The sequence below is a fragment of the Arachis hypogaea genome, chromosome 10, assembly GCF_003086295.3.
Source record: "Arachis hypogaea cultivar Tifrunner chromosome 10, arahy.Tifrunner.gnm2.J5K5, whole genome shotgun sequence".
In the NCBI taxonomy this organism is placed as follows: Eukaryota; Viridiplantae; Streptophyta; class Magnoliopsida; order Fabales; family Fabaceae; genus Arachis; species Arachis hypogaea.
The window spans coordinates 101,813,502-101,832,254 of NC_092045.1; the positions used below are offsets into that span (position 1 = coordinate 101,813,502).

Consider the following 18,753-nt stretch of genomic DNA (forward strand, 5'->3'; position numbering starts at 1 on the left):
AATATAAATAACATATATCTGTAAATAAAGTAATAAAATTATTTATTTAAAAAACAATATTTAAAAGCAGTTTTTAGTGACTAAAATATTATTCATAACAAATTCAATTATTTGTTTTTACTATTGGATTAATAACAAATACCTTAATATTTATTAAATAATTATAACAAATGTAGATTAAAAGAGATAGTGAGTATGTTATTTTTCTAATAAGTTGTGTTAAATTTAAGTTTTTGGATAACAAATATATATAAATTTAATTTTTATATATTGTGAATATAAAAGAGTTATAAACAATTAAGCTCTATTATTGCATTAGCAAAAATAACTAATTTTTAATTTTGTTATTTAAAAAATCATTTAAATGCATAAATTAATTAAATAATCGTATAAAATTTTTTACATATCAATGTATTAAAATTAAATTTTAAAAAATATTAAAGACTAACGCTTTTTATTAATATTAGCCAATAATTTAGACTAAAAATTTATTTTTATATTATTAGAATTTAGTATATAAAATTTACTATTTAAAATTTAATTTTCAATATTTTATTATAAATTTAATTAGGAAGATAATATTTTTAGTTAATATCAAACAATTTTTTTGTTTTAAATTATAAATTTAAGATTTTAAACTCTAAATATTAAATATTAAATTTTATGCTTTAATCCTAATCCGGAATCCTAAATTCTGCACAAAAGATAGTTAAAAAATTAATTTTACAATATAAATAAAATATTGACTAATATTGACTATTCAAAAATTAGTGTTCTATGTTTCTCGTTTTGTTATTTACGATCATTAACATTATGTATGTGAAAGATAAAAACTAAAATATTTACCTAATTAAATGTTACAATTATGTAAGCTTTTCGTAAAGGTTTTATGTTTTAATTAACTTTATACTGAATAGTTTTTTTAGAGTAGTAAGGACCGAATTTTATACATATAAGTTATAAAATTATTTCTTAAAAAATATAAACTGATAAAAAAGATATATGAAAAATAATAATAAGAAACACACGATTTGATTTAAATATTATTGTGATTGGAAAAAGGTCAAATGAGTAGTTGAAATGTAAATGAGTTGAGTCACATGTCTCATAAAAGATGAAATGAATTTTGTCAATTAGCATAGTACAGTTCTGGGGTCAATGAAGAGCTGCTAGCTAACCATAACAATTGAATTCTCATGATCTTATCTTAAATTCTTCACCTTCGTTCCATGGTGGATTTGGGTCATACATGATTCGCGTTGACGAAACGGCACATCCATCTTCTTTCTTTTTTGGTTGTTTGTGAGTATGGTAAACAAGTGCTATCCACATTGGCATCATCACCACCACCATCATCGTCAATTCGTCATTATCATCATCTACATCTCAATTTACACACGTGCCATATACAAATTTGAACTCGGTCATTAGTCAAATTCTAATGATAAGTAGTTTTATCTCAGCTCAGGTATGAACAACACGCTTGCCTTATCAAAATGTGTGGCGTGGCACTCACCACATTTTCTCTTCTAAGATGACCGGTAAAATACTTAAAAAATAGGATTAATATTTTTAGTAAAAAAAAGAAAAATTAGTTATTACTTATTAGTGTGGATTTAAATATAAAATAAATATAAAAAAAGTATTATATCTAACATTTATGATGCTGGTGACATAACTCGTACCTGTAGATATCATATGTGTCAAACCGATGGGGACAAGACATAATTATGGACTGAGTTCGAGACGTAAACCTGTACCCATCCGATGTATATTATTTGAATTTCGATCCTCTAAGTTTTGAAATAAAACTTAGAAAATTCAAATTCATATTATTTATTCATATATTTTGTTTTTATAATTATATTTTTTCGTAATATTTATGTATTTTAGAAAAATTATTTAGTATTTTATACTATTTTAATGGAATATGATATGTCGTGTACGAACAAGTTATTAAAATTGGATTTTTTATTTTAATATTAAAGAATTAATAAAATTTTACATTAATATTAATGTTAATGTTACAAAAAAAATTTTAATGTGTTCTGAAAGCGTTATTCTGTGCAAATATAATATACAAAATATGTATTACATTGACTATACATAATCTGTATATTTATAATATATAATTTATATATTATAATTTAATATTAAAATAATACAATACGCACACAATTTATGTATTATAATTTAATATTAAAATAATATAATACATAATTTGTATATTGTCTTATAAATTAAAAAAATCTAACATTACAATTCATCTTTTACAAATTCTACTGTTTCCACAATTTTATAAAATATTATAGTTTTTAATATTAAAAAATTACACTCATTCTTATCCAATATCTAAAAAAATGAGCACTAATATTATCTTTGTTGTTCGGTGAGAAATTAAATTCCTAAGGCAATCATGAATCATCTTTTATTGACACAAAAACACGCCACATGAAAATAAGTAGCTAAATGTTATGGCTTTAAAGGTTTTTTTTTTTTTAAATTGTGAAGAAGGTTTTTTTAATAATAAAATAATAATAATAATTGTTAATTGTAAATAATTTTTCTTTCAATCTTTTTGTAAATGCATTCTTTATTTAATTTGAGGAAAGTAAATATTATTTAAGTTATATTAATTTGCATAATTTTCACTAAATAATTGTTTTATAAATAACATATTATGAATATAGTGGAATTATATTTTAATTTTTTATGCATAATTGGATTTTTAAATCTAAATCCTATAAAAGATTAATTTTTTATAAACGGAATTCTTTTTTAATTTTCTATAAGAAAAATTGATAGTAAATTTCTTTTTTTTTTATATTTTCATTATATGCTCTTTATGGTTAGTCATTTCGATTTCAAAAAATATTCCTTCTATTTTACTGCATTCTAGTCACATATTTTGTGATACTTAACAGATTTTTATATTTATTTTTTATTTATTAAAATACTAATAAATAATGTATTTTTCTTCAATACTATAGTACAAAAATTCTCGACCACCAATAAGTGGGAGAAAGAATCTAGCACATTGGGCCAACAAGCAATCTTTAAGAAAATATAGTAGCTGAGAATAGGGGTAAACGCGGGCCAAAATTTCGATTTGATCCGCACTAAAATTATCGGATCAGATCAGATCGGATCCAATATTCATAGTTTTTTTAGTTTGGATTTGATTCGATCTGATTCGTACATTTACGGATTGGATCAGATTAGATATTGGATATATCTGCAAAACACAAAAATATTTTTAAAAATTTATTTTTATTAAAAAATATTAATAAAATTTATTTTTTTATTGTTTTAAATATGTTTACTCTTAAAATAATATTAAATATACTTTTTTTAAATAATAAATTAAAATAATACAACATATATGATAATTATTAGTTAAAATAAAACATAAAAAGAATATTTACTCATTTATTTCTTTATTTTTGCGGATTTACTCATTTATTTTTTTATTTTTGCGGATACGCAGATATGCGAATACCTATACAAAATCCACAATTCGATCTGATTAGTATACGGATCGGATCTGATCCGATCCGATAGCCTTGCCAATCGGATTCATATCCGCAATTTTCGGATCGGATTCTGATAAACACCGCGAATATGCGGATCGGATCCGATCCATGAACACCCCTAACTGAGAACTAAATCACAGAAAATTATCACGTATGCCATGTAATTTCTTGGAACTTTAATGTTCTTTGTACGATCAAGTTGTCAACAAATTGTTTGTCTTGTAGCTCCCCATAAAATGACTAATACAACCTTCTAGTAAAAAGGCAAAAGGCAAAAATTGGCTAACCTTATGTAAGTACGAGTTTTTTGACTTATAAAAGGTTCGATCAGAGGATATAGGGAAGCAAATGTGTGATATAGATGGCTAGCAGTAGAGGAATCTCTCTTTGCATATAGGTCGAAAGTTTTAATAATGAGAGGGGTCGAGAAAATAGCGTTGAAACCAGAAGAACAACACGTGATAAATATGAACACATTGTTAGAATGTAGGATTTGAAGGACAAGGCAAGATAGAACATGAAGAGTCACCATGAGGATCCTTCAAGGTCAAGACAATGTCGTGGCCTGAGAAAAAGAAGAAATCAAGTTATGTTCAATATTATTAAGGAGCTAGTTCATCCTTGTAATCTATAAATATGAGGAACCTAGAAAGGTTGGAAAACTTCAATCAACAACACTAAATCATCACCGAAATTCATAAAAATTTATCAATCTCAGTGATGCAAAAGAAGAACATGGAATATAAGTGCATGTGAGTGTTAGAAGTAAACTACTTTATTTTAAGTTGTTCATGTTTGATTCATTTTTTTCATTTATTTCTTTACATTGTGTCATTATTCTATTTTCTTTGCAAGTCGAGTTTATATTCATCTATTTAAAACGTTATTCATTTACTTAGTCATTTTACATTGTTCATTATAAGTTTGCTACTAGTAATTTCGACGCAGATCATTTTGAGACCATTACTAAGTAATTTCCGAGTTGAGCTCACTCTTTATCAGAGGAGTTGTATCTACTCCCCGAACTTGATATCTTGATACAAGCTCGATTCGACACCTTGTCGAATAGTACCAAAAATCGAGTGAAATAAATTGGCACGCCCGATGGGACCCTGGATTAAGTAACGTGTCAAATTTTACATGTAATTACGCAATGACAAATCGATAATGTCTGATGCAGCATCAACTTCCACAAACACGTCGAATAATGATATTGGAGATTCTACAAGAGGACCTGAAACAGAGGCTATTCCATCAATTAGTACCCCGAATTAACGAACAACTTCAGTTGTCACAGAAGGGATCCCAACAACTGTTTTCATTACATGGCCTCCATATAGTTTACTCCCAAATTATTCTACCTATAAAAAAAATCCTAATATTGAAAACATAGGAAGCGCTACCATAAGGAATAATCTTCTATATAATCCAGTACCACGTCCAGAGTATCCCTCCATGGGGACATACTATTATAACCCTGGCATGGCAAACTACAATGCTATCAACACTTAATGAACAATCCTCCATATCTAAGATTTGTTCCCATGCAACAAACTATACCTATGATGTCGAATGTCACTTTGACACAAGGCGTAAGGGCACCTAGAGTGCCGGTAAGATGGACATGTACCTCTATATTTTCAGAGATATCGAGACATATTCCTGTGGGACATTTTTGGCTAATATAGTCGAATCTTTGGCCATATTTAGACAAAAAATTGAAGTAGTCATCACGATTTAGTAAATATGGTTACTTAACAGATGGCTACGGTGTTAAATTCATGTTAAAAAATAATAACGCTAGAATAGAATAAGTTGCTCGATGAGTCAATGATATTACAAGTGCAATTAATCGACCTTTAATTCAACATTTGGGAGAGATTCACGTTAATAATCCTCCTCTAATGTTGAATAGGGAAGATGACCCAAATAGGATATTAAATGAAGTCAGAGCAAACAATGCTATTCAAACTTATGGTCAAAATATAATTCAAGCTGTCGAGCAAATCCTGAATAGAGCAGGATTAAATATAGGGTTAACAAATCAATCTTATTTTATATTTCCGTTCCCAGATTATGTCTTATAGGCTGAACTCCCCATGGGAGTTAAAACTCCTAATCCCTTAAAAAATTTGCTGAAAAAAGTGGAGAATCGACAGTAGAGCACATTGTTCGATATTCAGTCCAAATAAGCGAGTTGGCCAATAAGGAATATTTGAAAATGAGATCTTTTTTCTCTTCACTAACAAAGAATGATTTTACTTGGTTTTCAAAATTGTAACCTAATTCGATCCATAGTTGGGTTCAATTAGATAGAAGTTTTCATGATCAATTCTTTAGGGGAGAAATGAAGGTGACTTTGTCTGATTTATTTACAATAAAGAGAGAAAAAACTAAGTCGATCGATGACTATCTTATCCTGTTCAAGAATATGAGAAACAAATGTTTCACTCCTATTCCTAAACCTGAAATAGTCAAGATGGCTATCAATGGGCTTGATTTCAATATTCGAAAGAAATTAGTAAATCAATAATTCCGCAACCTGGCTCAGTTATCTAATAAAATCCAGCAAAATGAGAAGTTAAATAAAGAAAAAGAAGAGCTAGAATCGAATAGAAGAAAATCATTTTTCAATAAAAAGGTGAACTATATTGACTGCATGAGTGAGGAAGAGTCGAGCGGTGAGTTTACTTTTGCTGCAGAATTAAAAGATGGGCCTCCTTACGTGTGTCGATCTTTTAATCTAGCAAAAGATAAGACTCCTTTGTTAAGAGAAAGAAATTATTCTTTCGACCTAATAAAAGCTGAAAACAAATTTTCGATATGTTGTTAAAAGATAAGCATCTTGTACTCTCTGAAGGAAAAAGAATGTCATCTATTTCTGAAGTTAGAAATAAAAAAATTTGCAAATTTTATTAAACTTTTGGATATTATACTAACAATTGTGTTCGTTTTAGAGATTTGATACAAAAGGTTATTGACGAAGGTCGAGTAAAGTTTGCTGATAAGCCTGAAATGAAGGTGGATTCCGATCCCTTCCAAGTCACATCGAACTTCGCAAAAACAGAAGAAGTGGCATTTACAGTCAACATGGCTTGTGTCGAACCTGTAAAGAAAGATGAGTAGTTCAAGTTGGATTTGTTTGAAGCAAAAAGATCTATTTACCCAAAAGCAGGAAAAGATTTGGTAAATTTTTTGTTGAGACAAAGGGAGGAAGAAGGAAATATAGCTATATTCCTTCAATGTAGTGCCTTGTTCGACACTTCAACTGTTAAGGCTTTCGACTCATATAAAAAGAGTAGAGAGTGTGTTCATTAGGAAGAATTAAGACAAGCTCAACTGAAGCAAGGGATTAAAGGTTGAGATTCTGTAACTACTCCTTTCAAACAACACATGCGCACGGTGGTGATAGTTGACTAGAAACCCCAAGGATTGTCAAGTCGAACTAGAGTCCCTCCATCCGGTGTATCGAACAACAAATGGGTATAGAACAATGTTCTAAACTACTCCAGAAATTACAATTTCAATGTTCTTAGAGGAGGTTTCGAAAATTGGGCCGGAGCCTAAAAAGGAGGTAGCTCTAGACGAGGAGCAGGTAGAAGGGGCAATGGTCGAGGAAGGTCTTGACGCAATTTTCAAGAAAGAACTCCCTTCATTCCAAGAGTTATGACCTAAGTGCAAAATGCTTATGTCGATACACAGGGGTCATATCCAAAATTGAGCAAAGAAAACAAGTCACCTAAAAAGCAGGAAGAGAGAGGTGACAAGGTATCCTTGAGCAAAAATCAAGGGATGAAGGATTCAAAGGAGATATCGGCTATCAAGTCGTTTCCCAAAGGAAAAGAAGAAGAATAGGCATTATAGAAAAGTTTGACTCTAGCTTTGAGGATGATTTAGATGTGATGTTTGGAGAAACTGGTTTTCGGTATGTTACTGTAGTATCTATTCTCCCGCTCGACTTCTAGGGAATCCTGAAGGGCCTTGGAGTTGTCTCGAAGGACACTGTGATGACATCATTCTAAGTGATGAATGCAGATTCGTCAAAAATGACATGATCAAGGAAGGGTTATTTGAAAGACCTGATGAGATCACCAAAGGTCATCTTCGACCATTGCATATTAAGGCAAAAGTTTAAGGACTGGTGATTAATCACATTTTGATCGATGGAGGAGTAGTAATTAACTTGCTACCTAAATGTATGCTCCTATTATTCCAGAAGACAGTCAAAGATTTGATTAAGACATACTTGGCTGTTATTAGATTCGATGGTAAGTCAACAACCACTCTAGGAATGATCCCACTCAGGATTAAAGTTGGAAGTGTCGAACGACCAACAGTGTTTATAGTGGTACCTACTAAAGCAACTTTCAATATACTTTTGGAAAGAGATTGAATCTATGGTGTAAGGGCAATTCTCTTGACTCTACATCAGAAGTTCCTGCTATGGGATGAGGATGGAAGAATCGAAGAAATTGAAGCTGATGATACCCCCTGCTATGTCGAGCAAATGAATGTCAGTTTCAAAGAATATCATACCAGTGTTCGACTATTAGATATCAATATGAGCACCTTTAACCCCACTCTTATCAAATATTGATATGTAGGGACCCATGGTATAATATTGGTCCCTAAGGCCAAGGAAAACTTGGCCATCGTATCCACTTAAATGGATATATCGAGTTATTGGGCTCGACTCTCAGCCTACATGGCTTAGAAGAAGGAGTACACAGAAAAATGTGCAATAGATTATATATATGACCTCGACCCCTTAGGGTTTAAAAGGTCCAGTTTAGTTTCTAATGATTTGCATAATAAAAAGATTGAAGTACAAGATTCTCTCAACGAAATCGAGATTGTTGGAAAAGGACGAGTGACTTACATCAGTCGATACCTAGATTCTGAATTTAAGAAAGAATTGATAGAAGTCTTGAAGAAATATCAAGATTATTTTGTTTGGCAATATGAGAAGATGCCTGATTTGGACAGATCTTTAGTCGAACATAAGTTCCTTCTTATTGAAAATGCTCGATCAATTAAGCAAATTCCTAGACATTTTGCTCCCAAAATTATAATTAAGATAAAAAAAGGAGGTCGAACGTTTATTAAAGACTGGTTTCATCTGCATAACCAGGTATGTCGAATGGATTGCTAATATTGTTCCTGTTATTAAGAAAAATGAAAAATTAATAGTGTGTATTGATTTCAAGGGTTCAAATAAAGCTACGCCAAACAATGAATATCATATGCCAATCGCAAAATGTTGATCAACTCTGTTACGAAAAGCGAACTTCTGAATTTCATAGATGAATGTTCAAGATATAATTAAATATTCATATCTAAGAAAGATGTGTCGAAGACAACCTTTCGATGCCCTGGAGCCATTGGCACCTATGAATGGGTAGTTATGCCATTTGGGTTGAAAAACTCTAGATCTACTTATCAGAGAGCTATGAACTCAATCTTCCATAATTTTTATTAGTAAGTTTATGAAAATTTACATCGATGATGTGGTAGTTAAATTAGAGTCAAAATAAGCTCATTTGTGTAATTTAGAGATGACTTTTCAATAGATGAGATATCATCGACTTAAGATGAACTCATTAAAATATGTTTTTGGTGTATTTATAAAAAATATTTTAAATTTTATTGTGCAGAAAAAGAAAAAACATATAAAATAATAAAAATACCTTGTTTAGATTTTTTTAAATTATATTGAAAATTATTAGAGTATTTTTTTATATCTTAATTAGACTCTTGTCATAGAATTTGACAGATAATTATATAATAAAAATGATAAAATTTAACATATTACACACAAAAACATAATATATAAATTTAATAATGTGTCGTATTACAATTTTAAAACAATACTTGAATAATATTTATATATCATCGTATGAATTATTATTTGCAAGTAATATTTTCACCTATAAAAGTAGTATGAGAATTATTTATGTGAAAATATTTTAATATACAGTTCATATACATCATCATTTTCAATCACAACAAAAATATATAGTTTTATGATTATATATAAAATATTTCGATAAAAAATTTAAATATTAATATTTTTATAAATATAATCCATTGAAATTATTAGATAATAAATCTAAAAGTTCATATATAATATTTTTTAAAAAAAGATCTTTCATTAAATAATATTAATAGAATAATAATTATTTTATAGTAAAATTAATGCTTGTTGAAAAAGGGTTCATTCATATCATGCTAGTCAATCATAACTTTCAGTTCTTTCTAATATAAGTTGGTTTAAACTACACATTATAAGATTAGACTATAATATTATCTCTTATTTTATGGGTGAAGAAAAAGATAAGTTACAGCTTTATCATGTCCTTTAGACAAAATATTTCTCATACAAAATATTCAATTTTATCTTATCTTTTAATATTTTATTGTAAATTTTAATGGTTGAAATTATGGAAACAAAAATATTTCAATAAAATACGATGGTATAGGTAAACTGCTTTCTTAAATCACACTCTCGTACATAAAACAATTACTCCATCATGAATAACAAAATAAAATAAAATAAATTAATTAGCGCATACTAAAAATAGAGGCCAATCGCTTGTTCCATTTTTATCCAATCTATGTAATCTTGTTGAATAATCTATATCGTGATTTTACTAAATATAAAATTAGTAATGTTGTGATTATATTTTTTGTAAATAATATATAAATCATCTGTTAAATTAACTGTATTTAACCAAATATCATTTTACTACTAATTTTATCATAAATCAATTAGAAAAATACAATTCATAGACATAAAAATTTTAAAATAGAATTGATTATGCAACCACATTAATAATATCAAATTAAACTTTTAGATCATCATTAATACATGATAAAATAACATCTGTCGTCCCCCTATTACTCTTAATTTCAATTAGGGTAAAGTACTAAATTAATTCTTTATATTTGGACGTAATTTTAGTTTGATTCTTAAGGTTTTTTTTTTTTGAATCTAAAAATATTTTATTTAACTTCATGTAGTCCTATTATGAGATCAAAGTTAAATAATTAATGAAATATCCTACATAACAACAGTATAAGAACAAGATTGATAATCTGGAGAACAAATACAAACTCCACAAGCACAAAATCAACCGTGGATACATCAATATATTTATTTATTATTTTCACTACAAGAAAAGAGAGCTATTTTAACATGATTTTTTTAACGGCTATAGTTAAGTGTAAAAATTAATATATATTTTTGACAAATATCACAAATGTCAAATTTTTTATATTTTTTTATGAATAATTTGATTGTAAAAAATTACTCCTCAATTTTGACACTTATTTATTTTTAACTTTCTCCATTATTCCTTTTCTTCGTTGAACTTCGTCAATTTTAGCATCACAATGCTCTCAATTTGGGATCATATTACTCATTCTTTATCTTCAAAATCTCAGTTTGTTCTTCAGTTTCAAGATCTCATCTCATTCTTTGTTAAAAAATTTTGTTGAGAATTTTTTATGGTCAATAAGTGTCAAAATAAATAGTATTTTTGACGATTAATAAGTATCACAAAAAATATATTCTCAAATTTTTCTAACAAATTATTTTTGACGGCCAATATTTATCAAAATAAAATTTAAATTTTTTTTTACAATTACTTATATGTCAAAAATACTATTTTTGACAAAACTTTTATTAACATATTTTCATAGTTAAAATAGTGTCAAATTTTGTTTTTTGACGAATTTTAATTTCTTGACACATAATAATTCTAAAAAAAGTCTATATTATTGTAGTGTTTTCTTACCATTTAAATCAAATATTTTTTATAGAACTAAAGAGAATGATAAATAAATATATTGATGTATCTACAGTTGATTTTGTATCTCTAAAACTTATATTTGTTCTCTATATTATTGATCTTATTTTTATACTGCTGTTATATAGAATATTCCGTTAATTATTTAACTTTACCTCATGATAAAACTACATTAAAATTAAATAAAACTTTTTTAAATTCAAATAACCCTTTAAACTTTAAGAACCAAAATAAGATTATGTCCAAATATAAAATACCATTTTAATATTTTAGTCTTTCAATTATTTTATTTCTTACAAGGTCTATCCACTTTACTCAAACATGTGATAAACGAATAACCTAACTTTTTTATAATAGTATGATAATTTTTTTATGAAATGACAAATAATGGCATTTTTATACACAATAATTTTTTGTATATATATTACATGATTATTGTGAGACTTGTTCAAAAAAGAAAAAGAATGTCACCGTTTGAGTGTACCTTAGCCAAGACATATCACATCTGGCCGGAGAAAATGGCTTTTTTAAATTTGCATATGGACAAACTGATAAGTTTAATTAATAATTAAAGAAAACTTGTTAAAAAAAATTCGGTTGTATGTCTACATACACTGTCCAAACTTCATGTCCATATATGTTTCATTCACAAATATAGACCTTGTGTATTTTTTTTTTATTGCTACGGTATCTAAAAGTATTTGTCTAACTTATTAAAAAAAATTAAAAATTAATATTTAATTTTAAAAGTATAAAAATAAATAATTATTAAATATTCAAAAATTACCATAAAAAGTAAATTAGACAAAGTTAAGTATCAAGTTATAAATACCATAAAACTCACTATTTTTTTTATTATATCTGAATGATTAAAGTTATTAAAATATCATATTCTAAAAAAAATACTGCCATATGTGAATCTCTTTTTATAATTATTACTTTAACTTATATACATATATATTATATAATTATTTTTTATTTAGGTAAAAAAAATTAAATAAACAATTATATAAGTAAAAGTATGGATTAATAATTAAATTAGTCCTTAAAAGATAAGATATTTTTTAAATTTATTCTTGAAAAATTTTTTTAATCAATTTGGTCCTTTAAAAATTACGAATTAAGTATATCTATTCTTCAGTTAGTCTCTCACAATTTTCGTCAACGATTGATGATATAAAATATTAACTGATAGCATACATGGCACATAACACATAATTGTAAAAACTGGACCGGACCGGCCGATTTGACCGAAAAACCGGTGAATCGGACCCCTAACCGGTCCGGTTGAGTGATATGACCGAATAAGAAAGAGAACCGTTGAGAACTGGGTTGAACCGGCCGGTTTTGATGAAAACTAAAAAACCGGCGGTTTCTGGATAACCGACCGATTCGGAAGCGGTTTTTCTTAATTCATTTTCCAAAACGACGTCGTTTTGGTTTATAAAAAAAAAAGAAATCGTATACGCGGTACCCCCCAAACCCCACTCCCAGCTTTCACTTTCCACTTTTCCCCCAATCCTAATCCCCTAACGGCTAACCATCTCCACCACCACCTCACCTCACTCTGTCACAGTGTCACTCACCCAGCCACCGACACCGTCGTCTTCTTCGTCTCACCGCCGGACACCTATTCTGAAGTCTGAAGGAACAGAACAGACCCGCGGCTCCGCTTCGTCCCTGTCTCTCATCGCCGTCGCCGTTTCCGCGCCGTCGCCCTTGCTGTTGCCTCGCCGTTGCTGCGCCGTCGCCCTCGCCATTGCCTCGCCTTTGCTGCGCCGTCGCCCTCACCGTTGCCTCGCTCTTCTGCTCTGTCAAACAGGTTAGATCCAGTTCTCCTCTGTTCTGCACTTCTCGCTGTTATGACTTATGAATAATGTTGTTCTGCACTTCTTCTCTGTTCTCCAGCAACCTTAAACTGCACTTCTCCTATTTTATCCAGCAACTTTAAACTGCACTTCTCCTATGTTATTCTATTCTGTGTTGAAAACTTAAAATTTCTGGGATGAATATGCTTGTTGAAATATGAACAAAGGCACAGAAAACTGCAACAGGAGCAACAATGAGGAGAATTATCAGTGCCAATGATCTCACATCTGGTCCAAATATAAACCTACCCTGAAAGAAAAATTTCTGCAAAAGAAAAACACGGAAAACATGAATTAGTAAGCATCTCCTAAGTGATAAATTGGCCAGATACAGTAAGTAATTCAAATAATATGTAGCAATATAACTAAATTTTCCTGTTCAATAAATGTTTTGTAACAAACAAATTACAACATGAAAAGTACAAGGACATTTGGACTTGATTCTCCAATGACCACCAGAAAAATGTTCCCAAATCAATTTCTTAGAAATTAACATTTGGTGATTCCTTAAATTAGAGGAAGAACAGCATAGTAGAATGTTTGATTCACTTTGATCATGTCCACTTCTTATGTATTTAATTTTCCATCCAGTTTTCCAGATTCTTTCAATAGAACAATATCTCAGGCATTGATCAAATCATAAGTAATAACTTGCAGCCTCCATTGCCTCCAAAGCAATTAGAGATTTCGAAATATTTCATCAACGGTTAGAAAGAAACAGAAAGTTCAACATTTTTTATCCTACCCAAATAAACTATACTAAATTTGACACGCCAATCAGACAACCAAATGGATGTTATAGCTGCAAGGCTTCATTAGTCAGTTCCTCAGAGAAAAAACACCCTTAGAGACATATTTCCTAAAAAATTAAATTAGGATGTAGCTCCACATTTGTCAGATGAAGAGCAACTTTCCGACTTCGAAATCACTCCTTGGATTTAGTTTATGAATTGTTATTCTTATTGTGTTTAATTAAGATACTAATGTGCTAGTACTAACTAATTTCATGTTTATCTCTCTATTAGTTATATTTAAACTTTGAAACTTGGTTGTTTTTAAAATGTTGGTGAAGAACTAAAGATATGTATTTTGAATTTATTAAGTTTATGACTATTTTTAGTATTTTATATTTTTTATTTATGTGAAACCGGTTTTATCGGTTCAACCAGCGATTTATCGGTTGAACCAATAAACCAATAACTTGACCGGTTTGATCATTGGTTCGGTTTTTACAACTATGACATAACATGTTTAATTAGATGTTGACTAAATATGTTTATGAAAATCTATTAATTTAGTCATTAGGTCATATTAAGAATAGAATTTTTGTAATTAGAAAAAAATGACTAAATTAATAAATTTTTATTAATATATTTGATTAATATCTAATTAGATATATCATGTATTATATCAATTTTTGAAAAATATTATTAATAAAATAATTAGAGAATAAATATAATTAGTTTACAATTTTTAAAAAATTAATTTAATTAAAAAGATCTTTTAAAAATAAATTAAAAAAATCTTAAATTAATTTTACTATTAACCCATAAAAATATAGTTAGATAGAGTGAGTCCTTGTTGCAAGCAGAGTTAGGGTAAACAATTAAAAAATCCTGAGATATGTATTTATGGAGTTGAGTCGAATAATAAAGCAAATACAACCTGCCCTGCCCTATTATGATCTGTATATATGAACTTAAACATAAAACGAAAAGTATAATTATCTAATTAAGGAGTTATAAAAAAAAATTAGATAATTTTTTATTCAAATAATTGTCTATCACAAATAATCGGCCGACCAAACAATTCCCTGTATGGATTGTGATTTTAATAAAATTATTTTATAAAGGAGGATTTGAATTTTTTAAAATTTGAATTTTATTTTAGAGAATAAAGTGTGATTTTCTATTTTTGAATATGTTTTTATATTTATTTTTAGTCTCATTTATAAAATAAATGGTAAAAAATTACATTTTACTCTCTAAAATAAAATTCAAACTTGAGAGGATCCAAATTCTATAAAAGATAGTGTCGTATACACCCGGGGTCTCTTAGCTTCATGTCGTTTCATCTACTGTGGATCAGTGTATGCCACATATCCCCAATGTTGTTTAGCAACTCACACCTGTCATGAAAATCATTTTTTATCGACCAATTTATTTTATTTTTAACAACAATAAAAATAATTATTAATATATTTTTAAACAATTAGATACTAATTATTTTATATTTTGCGTTAAAAAATTTAATAATAATTATACAATTTTTTTAATGACCACAAAAAAATATAAATATTATTATAATATATAATAATAAAAATAAATATATAATTATTGTAAAAATATAAATTAAATAAGATATATATATTAATCACTATATTATTATTATTAAAAATAATTTTTGTTATAATTTCTTGTAATTTTAACTTTTTAATCGTATGTATTTTAATTATAAATATAAATTTCATATAATTATATTATTTATGAAATTTATTATAAATATAAGTCAAATTTGGTTATACTATTTATAAAATTTGATTATGTTATTTATATTGTTTAGTTATAAAAATGTGAATATATAATTATTTTAAATATATTTTTATAAATAATTGATTAATGATTATTGACTTTTTTTTGTGTTTATGTAATATGATTGTAAAATTATTCTGTTAAGATTTTTTAACGGAGTTTCTACTGCTGTTAAGACTACATTGTCAACGTCAATTAAATCTCAATATAAGTCTATGTAATCTGCATGGTTGAGACAACGAGGGATGAAGATTGAATCGAGGAAGACAACCAGAAAGGAGGTAGGAATGTGATTTTACTGGAAGAGGCAGACATATCAGAAGGTATTAACGCTTGCTCCAATAGTCCCTATGACAGACTCTTTGCTTCCAAAACCTTTTCAGTTGGAACCATGGGGAATGCTTTAAAGGCTATATGAAAAAATTCGAAAGAATTTAGCGTGAGTGACAAAGGGGATAATTCCATCCAATTCTTTTTTAATAAAGAAGTGGATGTCTTGCGTGTTGAATGTGGTTCTCCATGGCTATTCAAAGATTATGTGCTCCATGTCAAGAGATGGAATAAAGATCAGAACTGTGATGAAGAGATTATTTCTAATTTTTCAGTTTGTGTTCAATTTTGGGGTTTGCCAGAATCGTTTAAAACCCTCGAAGTTGGACGTAAATTGGGAGAGAAACTGAGCACAGTATTGGAGGTAGGTAAATTTCAGATGCGAGGCAGAGAAACTAGGATTGTGAAGGCCAAAATCAATATTGATGCTGCCAGGCAAGTGAGAGATCAGTTAATAGTGGCACGATCTAATAAAAAGAAGGTAGAAGTGGCACTACGCTATGAGAGACTTGAAAAGTTCTGTACCTATTGCACAAAATTGGGACACGAGGTGAAAAACTGTCATGATCTGCTGAAGAACATAGAGAGTGATATGGTAAAAGAGGATGACATTGGCGAATGGGTTAAAGCTAGCCAAGTAAGAATGCGAATCTACTCTGAAGGAGAAAGAACATTCAACAACTCAACCCAAAATCAGAATAAGGCCACTCAACGTAAGAAAAAATCGGTCTTAAACTGCTTATTGAAAGAATTTGCAGGGATGTCAATGCAAGAAGGGAAGCAAAATTTGAAACCACAAGACACTGGTAATAGGACAGCACCTGAGTCACCTCAATCAGCCAATTCTAGAACAGAATGCATGGAGGTTATCATAGCTGGTCAATCCAATTCCAAGGAGGATGAAGGGCAGCTTATGTAATTCGCTATTGGGCAGTGTCTCACCACAGAGAAAGATAGGAAGTGAAAAAGGTTAGCAAGACAAGGTGCTGTAAAGTCAGATAGTAAAAGTGAACCCAAAGGAAGGTTGATGAGTGGTATAGCTGAAGGATCTACAAAGAAAGCAAGAGCAGAGGATGAAAATGTAGTTGAACAGATGGTGGAGGGTGACAGCCTACAAATGGCACCCAAGGCACCATGAGAACTATAGTTTGGAATTGTCGGGATTTAGGAAGAGCCCTGACAATTCACACCTTAAAAGGGATCTGTAAATCCCACTCCCCCGAGATTGGCATATTGTTAACTCGGCAGGAGTGGCAGGAGGACTTGTGCTAGCTTGGAAAGACAGCATCAGTGTTCAAATTATTAGCAGTGGAGAATTTTTTGTGGCAGTCGAAATTAAGGAAGTCGAAAGCAGTGAGGTATGGGCATTCATTGGTGTCCATTTGAGTTGTTCGGAACAAATTCGATCCTTACAGTTTGAGGAGCTTACAACAATGAGTCAACACCTGGAAGGAAAAGTGGTAATAGCAGGTGATTTTAATGCTATAACAAGCCAAGCGAAAAAGGAGAGTGGAGGCCAAAAATCAGCAACCACCATTGCAACATTCACTAATTTTGTTGACAGTAACAAAATAGTGGATATTGGAATGGTGGGGCGCCCTTTCACGTGGAAAAATCGAAGACAAGGAGAGGATTTGGTGAAGGAGAGGATTGACCGCTATTTAGTTGGGATGGAATGGAAGCTGAAGTTTTCGAATGCAGTGGTGCACAGGCTCACAGAGTCAGGCTCGGATCATGCTCCAATTTTGATGGAAACCGAACCTCAATCCTGGCATAGTAAAAGGCGATTTAAATACTAGGAATGTTGGTGTGGAGAAGAGGATGTCAAGAGAATTGTCAGTGAAGTGTGGAGAATGGAAGTTGTAGGCTCGGCTATGTTCTCCTTGGCTCAAAAGTTGAAAGTTTGTAGACATAGACTAGTTCAATGGCAGAAAACTCACAAAGTAAACTCCCGGAAAGAAATTGAGGATCTTCAAGCTAAACTAGAGGAGTTGCGGGTGGCTAGAATCAATGGGGGAGAGGAGGTTACCAGTTTGGAGGAGAAGTTGGAGCTAGCATATTTGAAAGAAGAGAGCTATTGACGAGAAAAATCTAGAGTCAAGTGGCTAAAAGAAGGAGATCAGAACACTAGATTCTTTCACCAGAAATTTTAATCAAGGATGCAAAGGAACAGAATTTGGAGATTAGTGGGGGAAGGACAATGAGATTGCATCGAAATCGGAGGATATTGCAAAGGTAGCTGAAGACTACTTTTGCGATATTTTTACTTCTTCTTGTTCGGCTAATCCAAATCCATACTTAGAGGATTTGGAGCCTAAGGTTACAGCTTCCATGAACCATAGACTCCAAAGGCCAGTAACTATAGACGAGGTCAAAAGAGCTATATTTAGTGTTCATGCTCAGAGTGTTCCTGGTAATGACGGATTTACATCTAAGTTTTTTCACTTTTTCTGGGATATAGTTTGAGGTTGACGTTTTTAAGACAGTGAGAAGTTTCTTTCACAGTGGCAGAATTCTAAAAAGTTTCAATCATACTCAAATTTGTTTGATTCCAAAGGTGCCAGATTCCAGTGACATGGCTCAAGTACGACCGATCAGGTTGTCTTCAGTTATGTATACAATTATTTTTAAAGTTATGGTGTACCGATTACAAGGTATTATGAATAATTATAAGCCAAAATTA

The 18,753-nt window shown here is 29.9% G+C and overlaps 1 protein-coding gene across 1 annotated transcript; it reads left to right on the forward strand.

Annotated features, from left to right (window-relative positions):
- The first annotated feature begins 17,097 nt into the window (after positions 1-17,097).
- Positions 17,098-17,869, forward strand: LOC140175726 (uncharacterized). Its single transcript, XM_072204272.1, has 2 exons — positions 17,098-17,173; positions 17,319-17,869. The coding sequence occupies exons 1-2, from the start codon at positions 17,098-17,100 to the stop codon at positions 17,867-17,869; spliced, it is 627 nt and encodes a 208-aa protein (XP_072060373.1).
- The last annotated feature ends 884 nt before the right edge of the window (positions 17,870-18,753 follow it).

Excerpts from the sequence above, each read along its gene's own strand:
- LOC140175726 (XM_072204272.1), top strand. The coding sequence starts at position 17,098 with ATGAGTGGTATAGCTGAAGGATCTACAAAGAAAGCAAGAGCAGAGGAT. Across the intron at positions 17,174-17,318 it reads AGTTGAACAGATGGTGGAGG|GAGTGGCAGGAGGACTTGTG; the intron begins GTGACAGCCTAC and ends TTAACTCGGCAG.